This window comes from Cervus elaphus, chromosome 24 (assembly GCF_910594005.1).
Source record: "Cervus elaphus chromosome 24, mCerEla1.1, whole genome shotgun sequence".
NCBI classification, from domain to species: Eukaryota; Metazoa; Chordata; class Mammalia; order Artiodactyla; family Cervidae; genus Cervus; species Cervus elaphus.
The window spans coordinates 69,141,258-69,161,737 of record NC_057838.1 but is presented as its reverse complement, the minus strand read 5'-3'; the positions used below and the strand labels follow the sequence as shown (position 1 = coordinate 69,161,737).

Genomic DNA, 20,480 nt, shown 5'->3' with positions numbered 1-20,480 from the left:
GTTTCTCCCGTGTTCTCTCATCTGTTCTCCCGTGTTCTCTCATCGTTTCTCCCGTGTTCTCTCATCTGTTCTCCCATGTTCTCTCATGGTGTTCTCCCATGTTCTCATCTGTTCACCCATGTTCTCTCATGGTGTTCTCCCATGTTCTCTCATGGTGTTCTCCCATGTTCTCTCATCTGTTCTCCCATGTTCTCTCATGGTGTTCTCTCATGGTGTTCTCTCATTGTTTCTCCCGTGTTCTCTCATCTGTTCTCCCGTGTTCTCTCATCGGTTCTCCCATGTTCTCTCATCTGTTCTCCCATGTTCTCTCATGGTGTTCTCTCATCATGTTTTCTCATGGTGTTCTCCTGTGTTCTCTCATCTGTTCTCCCGTGTTCTGTCATCTGTTCTCCCATGTTCTCTCACGGTGTTCTCCCGTGTTCTCTCATGGTGTTCTCTCATCATGTTCTGTGTTCTTTCGTGTTCTCCCACATTCTTTCGTTGTGCTCTCCCCAGCTCAGCCAGGAGGCGGGCAGCATGAAGGCTGTTTCCTTTCTCTGTTAAAAACTTAATAAAGTGAAGTCCATATCATTATATTTTTTAGGTGTGAAATTTACAAACTTAAAATACTAACGATGTCACTTCATTGTGTGTTTCTAAATCGGAGAACTTTAGCAGTGACTGACGGCACAGCTTCAGGGCGGGGAGTGGGTGGAAGGGGACCCCTTGTTTCTGACCAGGAGCATGTGCCCCCGAGTTGCGGCAGGTCCCAGGGCTGTGGGACCAGTGACCTTTGTGAGGATGGAGGTGAGGGGACGAGTGAGGACCCCTGAGAAGGTGACATTCAAGTAGCTTGTAGAGGAGGCTGAGGAGGGGCTGTGGGGGTCACGTGAGGGCCCTGGAGGGAAGGTAGGGGCGGCTCCCACAGGGAATCCAGGCCGCTCCTTGCTGGCCAGGAAGCCGTGGGGTCAGCTGCTCTCAGAGCACACTGGCTTTGCAGAGAAAGGGATGAGGGGAGGGAGGCGGCAGGCGGCTTCCAGGGTAGCTGGTGGGGGAGGGGGGTGCGAGCAGGGCTGTGATGGTGGAGGGGGGCGGGGAGGGGTGGGTGCAGAGGGCGGCGGGCAGAGGCGGGTGGAGGGGCTGGGCAGGGGCGGGTGGAGAGGGGCAGGTAGGGGCAGGGAGCTGTTCACAGGGCCCCGTGAATGGACAGCATTGACATGCGTGTGCGTGTGTGCGGGACAGTGTGCGTGCAAGGTGAATTCTGCGAACGGCGGTAATGTCTGCTGAGGAAGTTGGCAGAAGGCTGCCCTGCAGCTAAGCTTGCAGTCGTGGGGGGTCTGTTGGGGGTTGTTCCCGAGCCCTGGGGTCTGAGGGCCGCAGTGATGGGGGGCTTGGCTGCTGAGTGAGACCTGGGAGGGCCTGGTTCCTGCCCCACGTCCACCTGGCCAGGTCCTCTGGCTGGCCGCCCCAGGCCTGTGGGTGCGTGGCTGGGGATCAGCCTGGATTTCGGGGGGAGATAAACTGGGTGCTGCGTGTGCACGTGCCTGGGACCATGTGTGCAAGGCCGCCCACGGTGTCCCGGCTCACGGGCGAGGCTGTGGTGGGGCCTCTGCCTGCCCGTCACACGCGTGCCTGCAGCTGTGTGCCCGGTGAACACGTGTGACGTGTGTGTGTGCGTGCGTGCATGTGGGACTGGGGGCAGAGGGTCCCACTCAGGGACGTGTCAGGAAGGAGGTGAGGGTGGGGGCCACGGCCCTGAGTTGGGTGCTGGCGACCCTGTACGTCACCCACGTGAGAACCACGGTGACCTGTCCGTGCAGCGTCCAAGCAGGCGGGAGTGTGTGTGAGGGGACGTGGGGCGAGTTGCGCGTGTGAACAGACGGTGAGGCTGCCCAGCCATGCCCCCGTGCTGGAGGTGTGTGTGCTGGGCGTGCACGCGAGTCCCCCTCCCCGCCACCGTGCGGTGCTGATCGCTGTCCTTTCTGATTCCCCCAGGGCCTCGCGGGAGAGGACAGTCCGTCTGGAGGCTGCACGTGGCCGGCTGCGGGGCATGGCACGGCGTGGGGAGCCCGTGGGAGCCTGGCTGGCGCTGGCCCTGGGCCTGGCCCTGGGCCTGAGTCCCGGCGGCGCAGCGGCCCCGGGGCAGGACTGCACGGGCGTCGAGTGCCCCCCGCTGGAGAACTGCATCGAGGACGCGCTGGAGCCGGGGGCCTGCTGCGCCACGTGCGTGCAGCGGGGCTGCGCCTGCGAGGGCTACCAGTACTACGACTGCCTGCAGGGCGGCTTCGTGCGCGGCCGCGTGCCCGCCGGCCAGTCCTACTTCGTGGACTTCGGCAGCACCGAGTGCTCCTGCCCGCCGGGCGGTGGCAAGATCAGCTGCCAGTTCATGCCCTGCCCGGAGCTGCCCCCCAACTGCATCGAGGCCGTGGTGGTGGCCGACAGCTGCCCGCAGTGCGGCCAGGTGGGCTGCGTCCGCTCTGGTCGCAAGTACGCCGCCGGCCACACCGTCCGCCTGGCGCCTTGCCGGGCCTGCCACTGCCCCGACACGGGCGGCGAGCTCATCTGCTACCCGCTGCCCGACTGCCATGGAGACGCCGCCCCCGGAAACGCCTCGGACGCCGAGGAGGCGGACCCTGAGCGGCACTACGAGGACCCCTACAGCTACGACCAGGAGGTGGCCGAGGCGGAGGCCCTGGCGGGCGAGCTCCAGGCGGGCGCTGGGGGCCCGGCCGCTCTGGGAGGCGGGGGTCAGCCGCCTTCGGCCCTCCAGGCCACCCCCTGGACGGCCGCCCTCCCCAGGCCCACGGCGGCCGCCGCCCTGGGTCCCCCGGCCCCCGTGCAGGCCAAAGCCAGGAGAGTGACGGAGGATGGGCAGGAAGACAGGGAGGCACCGGCCGTCTGGGAGCAGCTGGCTGCAGGCGGCCCCCGGGGGCTGGACGGACGGCCCACGGCAGGCCCGATCCCGGGTCACCCTGTCCGGGAGGAGGGGGCCGAGGCCAGGGCCGGGGTGGAAGAGAACCTCATCCCCGACGTGCAGGTCACGCACCGCAGCGCCGGGCCCCCTCCCACGCTCAGCGTGCCTGACATCCTCCCGACCGAGACCACGCAGGGCCCCCCCGAGGGCCCCACGGAGCCCAGTGCCCGTGCCGCCCTGACCACACATCACCAGGAGACAGCCCGCACCCTGCCCACCCAGGAAGTGCCCAAGCAGCCGGCCGGGCCCCGGTCCCGGCTGGAGGAGGAGGAGGACCCCAACTCTGTGCACTCTGTCCCGAGAGGTGGTCTGGAAGGTAAGACTCTTCCCTGGCGCCCCCAGGGGCGCTCGGCCAGCGGAGGGCGTCCTCGGGGCCTGGTGCTGGCCCAGGTCTGTTCTCAGCTAGAGAGGAGGATGGGGGGCGGTGGTCTGTGGCCGAGGCCCACCCCTCTGAGGGAGCCATGGGGACCTGTTGTCTGGAGACCTCTCTCCACGGCAGGGAGTCCATGTCCTGTCCCATCCTGGGTCGTTCTCTCTGAAGACTCTCACTGGGCATCAACTGTGGGCAGGCCCTGCGGGACCCTGGGGAGGCAGGCATGGGCCCGGCTGACCCTGGTCCATGGGCTGTGAGCAGGCCACCCCTGGGTGGGGTCCAGGAGGGTTTCCTGGGGATGGGGGGCCCGTCTCTCCAAAGCTGTGGTCCTTGCTGGGCGTCCACGCTGTGCTAAGGCTGAGACTGCAGACCTCCCCGGCCTGACAGCTCCTTCCCTCCATCCTGCTCCCAGTGGACGGACACAGAGCTCGCCCTCACCGAGTGCCCACCCCATCTGTGGCTCGATCCCCCCACAAGTTGGGCACTGGGCTCCTGATTTTCAGCTGACCAGGTCGAGGGTGGAAAGGTGTGGTTCGTCGAAGCGGGTCGCACGGCGGGAGGTGGCAGGTTGCCACCAGGGCAGCAGGCTTCTGGGGGCTCCTCCTCACCCAGGCCCCCGGGCCTGCAGGAGGCGGGGAGCGTAATGAACTCCACGTGTGCCCGAGCGGGCGGGCTCGCAGGCCTGGCTCCCGAGTCTGTGCCTGCAGCCTCCGGGGTTTCCAAAATAGACACGGCCCCCCACCCCCTCTGTTCGCTGCCAGAGGCCTCTCTGTGGCTGTGGGCCTTGGAATCCTAGAGGGTTGCTTTGTTCTCGGGAGCCCCAGGTTTTTTCCTCTGCCTGGGCTTTCTCAGATGGGCTTTGGGGTGTGGCTGCTGATGCGGTCGGCCGGGGGGTAGGGGCCCCTGACTCAAGGGTTGTCCTGGCAGGGGACAGTGGAAGGCGCGGGCAGGGCACAGGCTGGGTTTCTCTGTGCTCCTCTGGGGAGGGAGGTGTGGACAGTGTGGGGGGCAGGCGGGGTGAGTTTCAGTGGGACCCAGGAGTTTGGCCCTGGCTGCGTGAACAAGAGCTGACCGCCGCCCATCGCCCCATCTGTCTCGCCGCCTCCTCCTCACCCTGAGCCCTGACCCCTCTCCTGACCCCTGACCCCTACCAGTTCTCTCGCCCTGTAACTCATGCCGACACCACTTTGTGGCTCGCTTTCTCCATCTATAAGCGCAGGGAAGGCCCTTCATCGGGGGTGGGGGAGGGTTCGGAGGGTTAAATGAACTACTTCGTTCAAGCTCGGAGCGGGGCTCAGCCCTGCTGAGTGATTAGAAATGCTCCCGGTGATTGTTCACCATCTGTCTCTCGATCCGCCCACTCAGTTCCTACAACAGACAAGTAGGGAACAGCCTCTCTGCACCAGGGGTCATGCTGGTGAAGCTGGGCGGGCACAGCCTCTGCCCTCTGTGGTCTGGTGAGGGCAGAGGGCGTGCGTGGACGGGCACATGGAGTTATCCATGGTCACCACCATGCACTCAGTGTAGGGGCGGGGAGGCCTGGGAGGCGGGGGTCAGGGGTCCGATGGCACCTCGCCGGGGCAGCCAGGGCCTCGGCACCTTCTGGCTGCTGTTTAGGGGGGCGGCTGGGGGATCCCGAGGGAAGGAGGGGCCCTTGGGTGAAACTGGGGAGCTGGTAGCTTGGTCCTGCTTGCCCGTGGGACCTGCTGAGAGGTGGGTCACGGGGCAGAAATGACCCTTGGCCATGTTGCCGAGGCAGCCCGGGTCTGGAGAAGGTGGTGCCAGCCATTGCCCCAGGCCCAGCTCGGGCAGGTTTCCGAGCCTTGCCAGGGTTCCCGGCCGCCTCTGGGCATGTCCAGATGGAACCTGATGGAAGCCACATGCCCGACTCCCCTGCGGGGAGAGGGTCTCTGACATCTCCTGTCACTCGGGGGCTGCTACCGCTGGGCTGGCAGGATGGAGGGACCTGGGGACCACCCCACCCCGCCCCCCTGAGCAAAAGGGAGGGAGCCTGGGGTCAGGGTGGCCCTGCTAGAGGCAGCCCCCCTCCTGGAAAAGGACCCCAGCGAAACCTGTGGGCCCTGGGACCCTGTGGGAGGAGGAGCCCCCCACCCCTGTCAGGGCTTCACGCCCCCAGATTCTGCCAGGCAGGGATGTGTGAGCGGCTCGATGTCCGGTTAATAGGGGAGCTTTGGCATTGAAATGGCTCAGACACCGTAGCATTCTCATGGTCTGTGCCTGCACTGTCGTAAGCCCTCTGAGATCAGAGGCCCCTTCAATCATCACAGCCGCCCCCTCAGCACACGGCGGAGGAATCAGGGCTGCTTCCCCACCGACACATGTGCAGGAAGTGGCGGGCCCACCCCACCCCCCGTTTCTCCACGTCTTCACCCCGACAGTCACTTCCAGTGCCCGGCCTGCCCAGGGGCTGTGATGCATGCCAGATGTACAGTGTTCACCAAAACCCAGCGCGGCCCTGCCCCCGGGACTGTTAGGTTTAGCGGAGGAGAAAACCTGGGCGTCGTGGGAGCGGAGCAGATGTGATCTGTGAACCTGTCCGGGGGATCTGATGGCCCTGGAGATCAGGGAGGGCTTCCTGGAGGAAGGGCTGTTTGAGCAGGAGGGGCTGTTGACTGGGTGGCAGGTGGGGAGCAGAGAGTGCGTCCGGCAGAGGCCACAGCAGGTGCAGAGGCCCTGCAGGTGGAGGGGAGGTTGGGTTGGGATGAGGCTGTGGCTGGGGTGAGAAGAGGCCCAGGAGGGGCAGGGACTGGGCCCAGGGCAGCTGTGTTACCCTCAGCACGAAGACTGGGGCCTTTCCTCTGGGGCAGGAGGCGTCCCTGCCGGTGTGAGGCAGGAGCTGGTACAGTCTTACTTGGGTCATGGAATGCTTCCTCTGGGTGCAGGGGGCAGAACGTGGGGCCTTCAGCATCTGAGGTTCTCCGGGGTCCACCAGAGTCACTGGATTATGGGTCCAGGCAGCAGAGAGACCGGCCCAACCTCTGCCTGGTCCCTGGACGATCGCCATAGACCGTCTCCTCCCGTGTCCGCTCCAGCCCGGGCATGTGGGAAGTCTGAGAGGTCCCCTGGCACGGCCAGGGGACCCGAGGGAGCCAGGCTAGAACCTGGACAGCTGAGCCCACGTACTCTGCCAGAGCGCCTGGCCCTCCCGGAGCAGCCTGGAGAGGGGGCGTCCCCCCCTACCCCAAGCTGAGCTTACAGGCAGGCCAGGTGGCCCTGCCCTTCCTCAGCCCCGGCCCACGGCCGCTGAGAGCCGCGCGAGGGGCAGACCAGGGACCCGGGCCGCCCCCAGCCCCTGCTCGTCCACTGTGAGGCCCCAGGTGACGCTCCGCCTCACTCCTTGCGTGACCTGAGGCCTGGGATGGCGCCTTTCTGAGCCCCAGGTTCCTCACTGACCCCGGGCAGCCGGGGCCAGCCCCCGCCCCGTGTTGTTTTGTTCAGTCGCTCAGTCGTGTCCAAGCCTTTGTGATCCTTTGGACTGCCGCACACCAGGCTTCCCTGTCCTTCCCCATCTCCCGGAGTTTGCTCAAGCTCCTGTCTGTTGAGTCGACGATGCCACCAGCTGTCTCATCCCCAGTCGCCCCCTTCTCCTCTGTCTGCTGTTGGGCTAAGGGTGCACGCCAGTGTCACGTGTTAGCGTCTTTCTGCAAAGCATCTTCGTCAGCCCTCGAATCTTGTTGCACACATTTAGAAGACATCATGTGAACTTGAGCTTCCTGGCTTTTGTTGGAAATTGGCAGCTGTGGGCCCACCAGGCCCCTGTGTCCTGGGGCAGGGGATCTGAGAAGGTGCTGCGTGCCCGTTGGGGTGCAGGGGGAGAGCTGGATTGTCCTGGGCCAGTCTTCCTAGGTTTCGTCACTGGCCTGGCCGCGGTTGGCAGCTGGGGGATGGATGGGTCCTCTGCAGGGGGTGCCTGTCAGGGCACTGAGATGTCCTGTGTGGTGACCTTGGGAGGGTCTGTGTGGTCCTTCTATCCCATGGAAGAGGAACTGGGGTCCTGAGAGTGGAGGGGATGGGAGCTGCTTTTCTAGACGTCATGGTAGAGCTGAGCAGGGGACCCTCGTCTCCCAGGCGAGGGGTGGGCTCACAGCTCCCATGGGGCAGCGGGGGCAGGAGGAGGGGGCCCCGGCTTTGGCTGCCCCAGAGCCCATGGCACTTGGAGGAAAAGGGCGCATTTCACAGCCGCTCCCCAGAGTGAGGGTCTGGGGCCAAGGGCTGGCCTGAGTGGGGGTTTCTTGGCTTTAGAAAAACGGTTTCCTTCCTGCCTGCCTCCCTCCCTCCCTTCCTTCCTAGACAGCTTTATGAGACATTGTTCGTGCACCATTAAGCCTCCCATTTAAAGCGTACAAATCCAGCAGGTTTTGTCAGGGTCGTGAAAACATCATCGGAATCTAATTCTAAAACATTCTCATCACCCCAGAAAGAAAGCCCACACCAGTAGCAGCCACCTCCGGCTTCCTCTTCCCAGCCCCCAGCAGACTCCGGTCTCGTCCCCGTCTCTGTGGATTGCGTGTGCGGGACATTCCTGGACGTGGAATCACGGAGTACGTGGTCTCTGGGGACTGTCCCCGGTTAGTTACTCAGCGTGACGCTTCGGAGCCCCCTCTGTGTTGCAGCATGAATCGGCTGCATTCCCTCTCGCGGCCGACATTCCAGTGTGTGGATGGGCCACGTCTTTGTTTATTCATTCGCCGGGTGGTCAGCACTGTTGGCACCTTTTAGCTCCTGTGAGTACCACTGCTCTTGGTATTCATTACGTATCTTTGAGTGGACATCTGTTTTCACATCTTTGGGGAATGTACCCAGGAATGTAGTATTGATGAGTCATCCGGTAACCGTGTGTAACTGTCAGATGAAACACCGAACTGCTAACCCACAGCGGCTGCCCCACTGTCTTCACCAGCACTGGTTGTTGTCTGTATTTTTAAAGAAATATTTATTTGGTTTTTTTTTTCTTTTCGCTGTGCTGGGTCTTAGTTGTAGCACATGGGACCTGGTTCCCCAACCGGGAATTGAACCCCAGCGCCCTGCATTGGGAGCTCACAGTCTTAACCCCTGGACCACGAGGCAGATAGTCCCCGTCTATCTTTTTGAATGTGATGTGTTGAAGTGTTAGGTGATGTCTCACTCATTGGCATTTCCCTGAAGGCTAGTGAGGTTGAGCACCTCTTCTCGAGTTTAGACGGCCCTGAATACGGAAGTCTGCATTCTGTTAGCCATCAAAGCGATGCCATCATCACTATGTCACGTGGTTTCGGGAAGATTCCACCGCCTACTCGTAGGGGAAGGGGCACGAAGGAGGCCACCAGTGTTGTTCTGAGAGCAGGCCTGACCCCGTGGCTTGGTCTCAGGGTCCCCAGGGCTTAGGAGCACGTCTGGGAACCACGGTCTGCCATGCCCCATGTGTCTGGTGTGCCCACTGTTTTTCACAGATTCAGCGTCACGTGTGCACCTTTCTGTCCTCTGCTTTCCTCCGTGGACGGCCCACCTTGGGGCTCTCTGTCGGCACGTGGGAGGAGCTCAGCTCTCTGCCCGCTGCCGCAGTTACTCACTGTTCCTCCTGGCGGATGCTCAGTTGTCTCCATCGCTGCAGTGAACGTCTTCCTGTCCTGGTGGGAAGTTGCCGGGTCCGTGTCCACCTGGGTTTCTCTCTTTTCCCTTGGTGAGCCGTTTATCCGATATAGTCAGGAGACCCTCTCGGAAGCATGCTCTTAGTCACTCAGGTGTGTCCGACTCTGCCGTTTGCTCCTCCAGGACATCCTCCCGACCCAGGGACTGAACCTGCGTCCCCCTGTGTCCCTGCGTCCCCTGCCTCGGCAGGCGGGCTCTTCCCACTGTACCCCCTGGGAAGCCTCAGAAGCTTGCAGCTCAGCAATATGTCTCAGAGGTGAACGCCCGCCTGCCCAGCACCCGGATCGTGAAGCATCATCCCGAGATGACCAGGGTCCCCTCGTCTGTGTCCTTCCCCAGAACCGCTGCCCTGACCGCAGACAGCTCTGGGGGTTTTGTAAACGGGGCCGTGTGGTCCGCTGTCTGGGCTGCCGACCTGCGCTCAGCACAGCACTTTCAGGCTCGTGGGCTGTGGGCGCCGCGGTTGGCGCTTTCTGTGGCTGAGAGCCACCCCATGGTGAGGACAGAGCCCATGGTGGTTCCTTCCCCTGCCAAGGGCTGTGGGCTTGTCTCCCGTCTGGACCCTTGCGGGGAGGGCCACTTTGCACATGCCGCACCTGTGTTTTGATGGCCGCCTGCACGCTCTTCTCCAGGGAGGCGCCGGCTGGCTGCCATGGGCTCTGCTGGAGAGACCGTGGGCTGTGTGCTTCTGACCGGCGCCTGCCAGCTCCCCTCCACCGTCGGTACCAGACGGTCCTCACACCTGCCGTGTTCGAGAACGCCTGTTTCCCCAGGTTACTGAGTCAGCAGATATTTCTGAGTGCCTCCTGCACAATTCTATGTACCAGAGAGACAGCTGAGATCACACGTGAATGAAGTTGGCACCCCTCCCGGGCCTTCCACCCTGTGGGAGGGGATGCCCACAGCCAGCCGTGAGAACACGTCCGATCTGTGTCGGATGCTGAAGGGCGTCTAGGGGAACGCTGCGCAGGGCTGGGGGATGCCTGCGCCTCGGCTGGAGGGACGTGTCCCTCAGGACCGCTGGTGTGTGCACGACCCCCTGTCTCCCGAGCTTCGGCCGAGGGCCCCCGGGGGGTCTGCCTACACGTCTGCCAGCCCCGCGTGGGGTGCGGGGTGGTCCCTCTGCCGTCTCACCAAACCGGTGACGGTCCTTCCTGCGGGGGACGTGCCTCAGTCACAGAATGAATGAATGTGTGGTCTGTTGCCACAATAGTGTGAGTGGCGGGCGGCCGCGGAACCTCTGTGGTGCACCGTAGGCATTTCTTGCCGATCCCAAGACCACGGGTTGGCCCGGCTCGCTGCCCCAGGCTGGGCGTGGCCGCTGGGAGTGGGTGCTTTGGGAGTGGTTGTTTCAGGACGGCCCCCACCAGGGCGGCTGCCTCCGCCCCACACGTTCGTTCCTGTCGTGGAAACAGGGCTCCCAGGGAAAGATGAGACGCGCGCGGGGACTCTGAGACCAGGCTCGGAACTGGCTCAGCCACCGCTTTCTCCACGTCTGCTGCCCGCCGGGCAGGGTGCCGGCCTGGGCTCAGGGGTCCCTCCTGATGGACGTTCTGGGGGCTGTGTGACTTCAGGCAAACCGCTTCTCGTCTGTACGGTGGGCTTCCTGAGGGCTGCCTGCTAGAGCACGTTCTCAGCTGGGAGGAAGCTGGTGCCGCCTGCGGGGGTCTGCCGTGTTGCAGGCCGCCCTCACACCGGTGTCCCGGGCGCTCCACTGGGAGGGCAGCCCCGCTGAGCTCCAGACTGCTTCCCGTTCACCCACTGAGTGACTCTCCCGAGGCTGAGCCAAGCCCCCTGGGCCTCCTGCGCCCCGAACCTTCCAGAGCCTGGGTGCCCCCGTGACCTGCAGCTCAGAGGTGGGGGCGGCGGGCTTCCCCGGGGGAGTGTCAGCCCTGTCATCCTCCAGTGCCTCCTGCAGGCGGGGCCGGGGTTGTGCAGCCTCGGGCCCCCAGGTACTTCAGTGTCTGGGGCCTCCAGGAGGAGCTTCCATCCAGCCAAGGTCAGCTGTGCGTGGACCAGGGGTCTACTGGGCCCTCCCTGCCTGCTCCGGGGTCTCCGCGCAGGGAAGTCGGGCGTGGGGGCCAAGTTGTGCTGGCCACGAGCCAGCTTGGCCCTCCGAGGGCGAGTCCCTGGGTGTGGACCCTGCCTCTGAGGCTCTGGCTGTGTGACCTCAGGTGATGGACGCACCCTCTCTGAGCCTCAGTGTTGGCATCGGTGAGACGAATGGGTAAGCTCTCCCCACTGAGGATCCCTGACTGGAGGAGAGAGGGGATGACCGCCCACCCAGAGTGGCTGCGTGGCCTGAGCCCCGTTCTTTCCCTGCCCCAGGGCCTGGCACTCTGGGCGGTGGGCTGCGGGTTTGTTTTTGCTTAAGTGAACAGATGTGGCCTTTTCTGGGGCCAGGACTTGTCTCTCTGGTGAAGAGGCAAAGGGGCTGGGTCTCGTAGGGTTGGCTGGGGGCCTTCAGCGGCTTTCTGCCTGCTCCCGCCCCCGGTTGTCCCTCCAGCCGTCCCAGATGTGTAGAGGCCACCCCCGCACTCCCCACTGGGCTGGCCTCTGCACTGCACCTTCGTTCCGGTGCCCGCCCACGGACTCAGCCCCTGTGCTGGGGCGGTGGGGGGGGGTCCCACTTTCAGTGGCACAGCCTGGCCCTGGGACTCACATCCCAGAAACGGGGAGCGTCCCCTCCTTCGGCCTCGGTCGGGCCGCGTGCGCGTCCCGTGGCAGACGCTGCGGTCCTCCCTGGACGTTTATCGATTGGGGTGTTACCGCCCGGGACACCCGTGGCTTGGGGGGCCGTTGTCCCCATGTCAGAGCCGAGGCGCCTGAGGCACAGGGAGGTGAAGTCCACGTTCGGGGTCGCTGAGGGCGGTGAAGCGGATGTTTGCCGACCGACCGCCGATGGCGCCTCCTGGGGTTCGTCCAGCTGCCTGGCCTGGGTGGGATGGTTCTCCCCGTGGTCAGAAGATCAAGGCTCCAGGTCCCCAGCTCCAGAATGCTGCAGAATGAGGGGGGATGAGGAGGCATGACCTCTCAGTTTAGATTTTCCAAAAGATGCCTCGGATCTGGAATTGTGAATCAAGTCTGCAGATCTGTAAATGTATATCAAGGCCCCAGCACAGCGTGCAGTGGGCACCAGCTTGCTGCCGTGGTTTAGACTCACAGAGCGCCAACTGCCCCTAATTATATGTCTGGGACACACAGGCTGGCAGGGGGCCTGGCGGACTTCACAGCGAGCTCAGAGGGTGGGGTCCCCAAAGCTCCGACGCCCGGCCCAGCGGAATCCAAGTCCAGAAAACAGGCTCTAGGCTCCTGGAGAGGGTGACCGAGGGGGCTACAGAGTGAGGGCACTGCAGTGGGAGCGGTCACCGCCGGCCTGGAGGGGGCTGTGACCTTAGGCGGAGGCGGCCGTGCCCGAGCGGGGACCCGGTCCGTCTGCAGGGAGCAGGCTGGGCGGTGGGTCTGGGACGCATGGTGCTAGGTGGCAGGTTTGGTGGCATCAGGGCCAGCTGGACGCCGCCTCCCAGCCCGGGAGTGGCATGTGCTTCCTGAGACCGGCACCCCCCAGTTGGTGGGCCAGGGCGGCTTGCGGGTGGCGGAGCTGCGGGAGTCGGAGCGGAGGCCTGGGCCAGAGATGGAGACGCTCAGAGAGGGGAGCGGCCGGCCGGTTTCTTTCCTGCCAAGTTGGCCCCACCTGGTGAGGCAGGCGGCCTCGGGGGTGGTGGGTGGTCGCTCAGGGAAGGTCCTGTGATTCCTTGTCCATCACCGCCTGGCCCCCGAAGCCTGGAACCCGGAACAGAGAGGCTGAGGGTGTTGTCTGCGGTGGCTCAGCCCGTGGGAGGCAGAGCAGGGTTCTGACTTCCCAGCTCCGCTCCCAGTGACGTCCGGTTTAGGGTCCTCAGTGGGGGTGGGAGTCTTACCCATCTCTCCCGGGCCCCTTCACTTTGAATATTCGCCAGATACTGCAGACTGCCAGGGATGGGGACAAAGGATGGAGATGTTAGCTGGTGGCGTGGGGAAGAGATCTGGCCAAGGTCTAGATCGGGTCGGCCACGTGTATGGGTTATGAGAAATGGAAAGTCGCTGGGCGGGGTCCCTGGGAACTTGGTTCCGGAAGGACCCCAGCCTGGCCCAGTGGCATCCCACTTGGGAACTCTGGAAACCTTGCAGCCCCAGAGCTTGCCCAGTATGCGCCCCCCACCCCCACCCTACTGCCTCATCTGAGGACGGACCCCAGGGTGCCCGCCGCCCCCTCCCCAGGCAGGACTTTCCACCACTCTGCTGATGCCCTGCTTTCCGTTTGCATCTCAGAACAGAAAAAAACTTGTCCAGTTTTTTATGTGATTTTTTTTAATGTTTTTGACAAGTCAGTTTTATTAAGATGGAAGTTGAAATTATATTTACATTTCTCTTAGAGTAAATACTGGCTGGGGAAAACCCAAATTGCCTTATAGATAAACATCTTCTCTTATTAAACTGTGTGCATGTACGATGAACTGGTAATTAAACTATCTGGAAAGAACAGGAAAATACAATGATGCCATTTACAAGGTTTCGTCTATAAAACGAAAAGCTATCCCAAGAACCGGAATGCCATCAGACTCTAGTTTGAGCCAAAGCACCGTCTCGGGTAGCGGCCGTTTCTGAAGCTCATAATGAACAAGAGCGAGTTCACAGTTCTTTCTAAGGAGGAACGGAGTCTGTGTCGGATGTCTTGGTTTTTCTGCAGTGTGAGTTACACTGCAGGCCTGTGCTGGGGTACGGGGGTCTGCAGAAGCCTCTAGAAGCGCAGCAGGAGTGCCCCCACATCTGGAGCCACCAGGAGCCTCGGCAGGGGGTGGGCTGGCTGGTGGCCGAGGTGAGCCTGGGTCTCCTTCCAGACGAAGGCCACTCTCATGGGCATCCCGCCTCGGTCACGTGCCCTGCGTCAGAAAGAGGCTTGCAGTGGTCTGCTTCTAGACTTATCTCCCGGTGACTCGTTCATTCTTAGGGCGTGCGCTGTCCACTCCAACGTCCGAGTGCTTGGGTCCCTTTGTTCCGTCCTTGTTTCTGGGAAAGTATCTTCTCAGAACACGAGGCTGGTCCCGTTGCGTTTGTCAGCATTTGCCTGCAGGTTCCTTGTGCCCGGTGGCCCTTTCTGGGGTGGCATCCGCTGACCGCGGTGCCGGGGCCGCGCGCCCCTCTTGAACAGAGCAGAGCCTCTCAGGAGTGTCTGCCCGGCCCCGGATCGGGGCGGCTTTTCTCTTTTTCCAGGGCGTTGGCTTCCTATCGATAGTGAGGGTACCAACAGCCCTGGCCCTTTAAAATGCCCATGACAGACTCACACCCCTATTCCCTGGGAGGCTGGGAGGGTAGGACTTGTACTGGTCATCCGACCACCCCCCAGCACCTTCCAGAGTTTCCCAGGACTGGCCGGAAGCCTGACACGGCCCGTCCACATCAACAAAACCCACCGTAGAGCCTGCAAGTAACCGTGGCTCTGCCAGCCACAGCAGAGAGCATCTCAAGTGCCACCTGCGACTGCAGCCCCCACCAGGCAGCTGGGACAGACCCTTGAAGTGGCCTGGGCTCGGGAAAGAAGTCTCAGTCCCGTAATTGTCCGGGGCTTGTTCTTCTTTCTCTGGTTTCAGTTACAACGTGCACACGCGTGTGTGATGGACCCGGTTCAGTCTGGCACAGCTTGTTGCAACTGAGAAATAAAGACGTCTCTCGATACGTTGCTGCGTGCTGTGGTCCTCCACCTCACACAGTTGCTAGTGCCCTACTGTGTTACTGCTTCTCCGGGGGTCCCCACAGTGTCGCCTCCAGTCCGTTTTGTAAAGTAGTGTCTAATCAGGGACGATGAGATCTTTTCCGGTTCATGTTGTTTTATTTCTTGAATTTCCTTCTTTCTGGAAGCTTTTATTAAAAGAATACCGTAGAGGGTCTGGAGCATCTTTTCATCTAGATTAATTTAATAGTACTCCCTTAAAACTTTTTTATGTCTTACTATATAGTTTTATAAAGTATTACATCTGTAAAGCACACGGATCTTCACAAAAAAAGCTCAGTAGGTTCCAGGCAGCTCCACCCAGATTGAGACTCAAAACGTCTCGAGCGCTCCAGAATCTTCCCGGTGCCCCTTCTCGGCCAATTCTGCTCCCCGTCCCCCCACCCCACCCCCACCATGGAAGCCACAAGGCTGACTTATCACCATCAATGACTCCCGCCTATTCTTGAATTTACTGTGTGTAATGGGAACCATATGATACGATTTCGCTTGCGTTTAACTTCTTGAGCTCAGGACCGTGTGTTTGAGAGTCATCCAGACTGCTGCGTGTAGCAGTAATTCATTTTAAAACGCTGCTCTTCATTACTCGTCGTAGGGATAAATCATAGTTTATTGATCTGTCCCGGTGCGGATGGAGGTTCGGGCTGTTTCTGGTGAGCAACCGTGGTGAGGACCATGGCTGTGGACATTCTGGGTGTTTCTGAAGGGTGTTCACCCAGCAGAGGAACTGCTGCTTCGGAGCCGTGGCCAACCCTGCCGGTTTTCCAGAGTGTCACCGGTTTCTGTCCCCGCCAGCCCTGAGCAGGGCTCCAGCTGCCCCCGTCTTTGCCGACACTGGATGTGGTCTGTCTGTTTCATCATCGCCATCCTGGTGGCCTCGTAGCTGGAGTCTCGCGGTGGTTCTGATTTGCATTCCCTCGCGTCTGATGACGTTGAGCACGTTTTCATGTTACTGTCGCGCGGTTTGTTGTTCCTTGCCTGTTTCTAAATTAGTTTCTGTGTCTTGCCAGGGTCTAGGAATTCTTGAGATGTTCCGAGGATACATCTTCAGCTGGGTCACAAATGCCTCATCTCATTCCCTGACTTTTCTTTCCACTCTCATGATGACATTTTCTGATCGGCACATTGCAGATGCTGTCTTCTGAGAAATGAAGACGTCTCAGTTTAGTGAAATGCAGTTTATTGATCTTTACTTTTATGGTAACGTATTTTTTGCCCTTTTCAAGAAATCTTTGTCTACCCTGGAGTCATGAAAATATTTTCCTTTGTTGCATTCTGGATCTTTTAACTTACTTCACCGTCCACATTAGATCTCGTGTGTTTCTCTGGGTGGCGTGAGGAGGAGTCAAAATTCCTTCCTTTTTCCGTACAAAAGCTTTTAAGTTTAAGTAGGTCCCACTTGTTTATTTTTGTTTTTATTTCCGTTACTCTAGGAGGTGGGTCATAGAGGATCTTGCTGTGATTTATGTCATAGAGTGTTCTGCCTATGTTTTCCTCCAAGAGTTTTATAGTTTCTGGTCTTACATTTAGGTCTTTAATCCATTTTGAGTTTATCTTTGTGTGTGGTGTTAGGGAGTGTTCTCATCTCACTCTTCTACACGTCGCTGTCCAGTTCTCCCAGCACTAACTCACTGAAGAGACCGTCTGCCCCGTTGTCTATTCTTGCCTCCTTTGTCAAAGATAAGGTGCCCATGGGTGCGTGGGTTTATCTGTGGGCTTTCTATCTTGTGTTTATTTACTGTCTTGATTCAAATGGATGTTCAGTTGCCCCCAGTCTGGGTGTTGAGAAGCCCGTCTCCCCGCCGCCCCCACTGCAGTGCTTCCTTAGTCAGGATCAGGTGCGTGTGAGTAGGTTTTTTCTGATCTCCCTTTTCTGTCCCGTGGTCAAGCTGTCTTTGCACACTGCCCTGAGTTACTGGAGTCCCTTGGGAACTTGCTGTCTGGCTGCCTGACTGCCCCTGGCTGGGCGTGTGGTTGGACTGCTGTCCGCTCACCTCTAAAACGGGGCTGGGGAGAGGACCCTCTTCCTAGGGCTGGAAGGAGGGGGCCGTGGCTGCAGGCTGGCGCCCGCCAGGCCAGAGATCTAGCCGGTCAGCCGGGGAGGCCAGGCACCTCCCAGGTCAGGCTGGGGTAGTCAGCCGGTGGGTGGGGTGCTGACTCAGGTGGGGGGAGGGAGTCAGTGGGCATCCCTAGGGAAGCTAGGCGGTGAGGGGTGCAGTGGGGGGTCGGCGGTGCTGGGGGCCCTCCTGCCCTGGGTGAGGGATGGAGGCATCTCTGAGGGGCTGGATGGCCTGGGCCTGGCAGCTGGGCTCAGCCCAACCACTCCTGCTGGTTCTCAGCCATCGTGTCCGGGATCCTGGGGCGGGAAGAAAGCGCTCAGAGTCCTGTTTCTCTGTCCATCTTCAGTCGTTGTGAAAGGCCTTAGGCACAGCCAGGGCCTGCAGGTGACCCCTCCCCCCAAGAACACGGAACATCGGAGCCGCAGCATCCCCCGGGGCTGTTTGCTCAGGCCCCACAAACATCCTGTCCAAACAGGGCGCTGGTGGAGGTGGCCGCCCATCACCCCGCAGGTGGACATTTTTCTGCAGCATTTCCAAAGCCACCGTTCTCTAGGGCTCTGCTGTCTGGGAGAGGGAACCCTCTGGAGGGGTCACGACCTCCAGGCTGGATTGTTCTAGCCTCCCCCCCCCCCCCATTTCCTGTGATCAAAGGAGGTTAGAGTCCCCAGAAGCTCAGGGTCTTTTTTATAACAGCACTTTTCTTCAATAGGCAATACCTGCCTGTGATAAGGAAAACACATAAAAAGCACAAAAGAGGCAGACAGTGAATGACAGGGTGCTGCCTCCTCGCCAGGGCCAGGCCCCTCGCTGGGGCATGCACTCTTATGCCTTCCTGAAACCCTCCATGTGTGTCCATGTCCCTTTAAAGTCGTGCTAAGCCGTGTCCGACTCTCTTCGATCTCATGGACTGTAGCCCGCCAGGCTCCTCTGTCCGTGGGATTTTGACAGGCTCCTCTGTCCCAGGTTTGAAGAGGTCAGCAGTGGCTTACCAGACACTGCTCAGCGTGAAGCCTGTCTTCTTCACTCTTTGTCGTCTATTGGGAAATTGCTCCACGGAGTTGCATGAAGATCTAACACCGAACGTGTCCTTTTTGACACTTGTGTGCGATGTGGCAGTCATGACACCAGCTGTTCCATCGCTGCCCCGTCGGTGGGGTTGGCTGGGTCTGCGTCTTTGCTGTCATGCATTGCGGGGCAGCTGGTGTCCGGGACTTGCACGTGAGTGCCCCCTGTAGACCTGTGAGCTGTTAGATTTCCCAGAGGGGAGGCGCTGCATCACTTCTTGGTTTTTACGCGGCCGTGCGTTACTTTCTTTCTGTTGTGGTAAATGACACACCGCGTAGCACTGGGCGTGTAACTGATTTTAAATGGACGCATCAGTGGCGTTAGCTGTGTCCCCCCATTATGTAACCATCACCACCCTCCACATCGTCCAGCTCCTGAGCGTATTCTCTTCTTCCCAAACGGAAGCTCTGTCCCCGTGAAACACTGACCCCCCCTTCCCCCTCCACCATCAGTAACCTCTTCTGCTTTCTGTCTCTGGCAGTAGAATCCTATTTAAGTAGAATCCTCTGTGTAAGGAGAATCCTATCACACTTGGTCTTTGGTGTGTCGCTCGTGGCACTTTTGGGGACAAAGTTTTTCAAGACTCTCTGCATCTTCAGTCTGAGAATTTTCTAGCCAGAGGATCTTTTCCAGTAATGGCTTTGTTACGGGGTGTTTGTGAGGGGAGTAGAGCATGGGGCACTTGCTGGACGGTGGCGGAAGGGCTCAAGGCGGGTACCAGCCACCACAGCATCAGCCGTGGGGGCAGAAGCTGCGGCCGCCCTGCCCGCCTGCCCGGTCGCCGCCTCAGCGGGCGCTCTGCTCATCTGGGGGTTGGAGCGTCCCCTGAGGGGAAGCTCAGTGTCTGGCCGTGACGGCGGCTCCCTCGAGGCTGTGTCTTCGCATGTGGGTGCCGTGCGCGCCTTCGCACCGCATGGACCTGCCCGCGTGTCCAGCTTCTCCTGGCCACAGATTCAGAGACAGGAAGCAGAACAGGGGTCACTGCAGGCAGGGGCAGGGGGTGGGGAGTCCACGAGGGTCCTGAGGTTGGCGCAGGGACGACCCGGGGAGAGGTGGTCCGGGGAAAGTCAGTTACTGGACAGATCCTGGCCGTGGGGGCGCCGGGGGGGCCCCGGGGTGCTCGCTCAGCCATGTGTGTGCGGGAGCGAGCCCGGATGAGCTCAGCAACCAGGGTGTGGACGGACGGAAGAGCCCTGCGGCTGGAACTGTGTGGGCTTCGTGCCCAGGAGCATAAAAAGACCCTGAGAGAGACGAAGCCTGCGACCTCAGAGGGGTGATGGGGGGGCGGGGGGCCTGGGGGTGCTGGGCTCTGGACGAGGAGCCGGGTCCACACCTGGTGGGCTTTGCTGGCCCTGCCTCCCGCTCCCATACCGTGGACGGTGCCGGGCAGCACCAGGCTGGGCCCCCGAGCTGATCCCCCACCAGCTCCAAGTGGGTGGCCCTCCCGGCCTCAGGGGTCACGCCCCTGAGTTCCTTTGTGTGAGAAAGGGGGGAAGCCAGCGTGGGGAAGGCCAGGAGAGAATGGTGGGAAGGCTGCCAAGTGCGGGCTGGGACCTGGCGTCTGCTTGGGGGTGCAGGGGGGGCAGGGGTCAGGAAGGGAGCCTGCTCTGTCCACAGGGCAGAGAGCCTCCTCCCGGGCTGGCTCTGAGATTCGCAGACAAGGGCCTCCAGGATTGGCTGCATCAAGCTGCCCAAGCGCCCAAGTGCAGAAGCTGAGGCCGGAGAGGGGAAATTGAGGCATGGGACGCCCAGCTCCCCGCCTGATCTCGAGTGGGCCTGACAGCGGTTCCCACCCGTAATAAATGCCTGTGGAGATCAAAGTGCCTGACTCCCGCCTGGCTCGTGGCCGGACCTGCGTGCATTCCAGCCGTTAGTGTTAAACTGATAAGGCGCCCGTCTCCTGCCATCTGGCTGAGCCCCAGGGGTCTGTTGCAATCTGCTAATCTTTAAGGCCGTCTTGGAGAAGGCTTAAGAAGAAAGAATTCATTGTGAAAGAAAGGACATTTTGTGCCGAGCTGGGCGGACCGGGACAAGCTGCCTGTGTGGAGTGAGCTCCCCACCACCAGAGGTGTTCAAGCGACTCCCATGTGCCTGGAGTGTGATGGGAGAGGATGGAGTGTGGATGATGGTATCACTCTCAGGGGCCACAGAGACTCAGGTCCCTGCTCTGAGGGGACGAGACAGACAAGTGGAAAAGGAAGCTCATAAATAACAAGAGGGTTTCACATCGTGATAAGCGCTGTGAGGAAACGGGAAAGTGAGTGATGTAATAAGATTGGGGCTGTGTTTTACCATCAGGTGACTTCAACTTTTATCCAGTTGCTTGGATGAAGGTTTTTCTTTTTGCCTGTGGATTGTATTTTCTTTTTTTCCCTAGCTTTACTGTTGTTCAGTCTGTGAGTCATGTCCAACTCTTTGTGATCCCACAAACTGCAGCACGCCAGGCTTCCCTGTCCTTCACCATCTCCCAGGGTTTGCTCAAACTCATGTCCATCGAGTTGGTGGTGCCATCCAACCATCTCATCCTCTGTCGTTCCCTTCTCCTCCTGCCTTAAACCTTTCCCAGCTTCAGGGTCTTTTCCAATGAGTCGGCTCTTCACATCATGTGGC

The 20,480-nt window shown here is 60.6% G+C and overlaps 1 protein-coding gene across 2 annotated transcripts in view; it reads left to right on the top strand.

Annotated features, from left to right (window-relative positions):
• FBLN2 (fibulin 2) overlaps window positions 1-20,480 on the top strand; it is a 65,655-nt gene that overhangs the window by 18,613 nt on the left and 26,562 nt on the right. For both annotated transcript variants that reach the window (XM_043886160.1, XM_043886159.1), the window contains exon 2: window positions 1,975-3,269. In XM_043886160.1, the coding sequence (XP_043742095.1) occupies window positions 2,030-3,269 (1,240 nt within the window). In that variant the 5' untranslated portion in view covers window positions 1,975-2,029. The remainder of the gene's footprint in view (window positions 1-1,974; window positions 3,270-20,480) is intronic.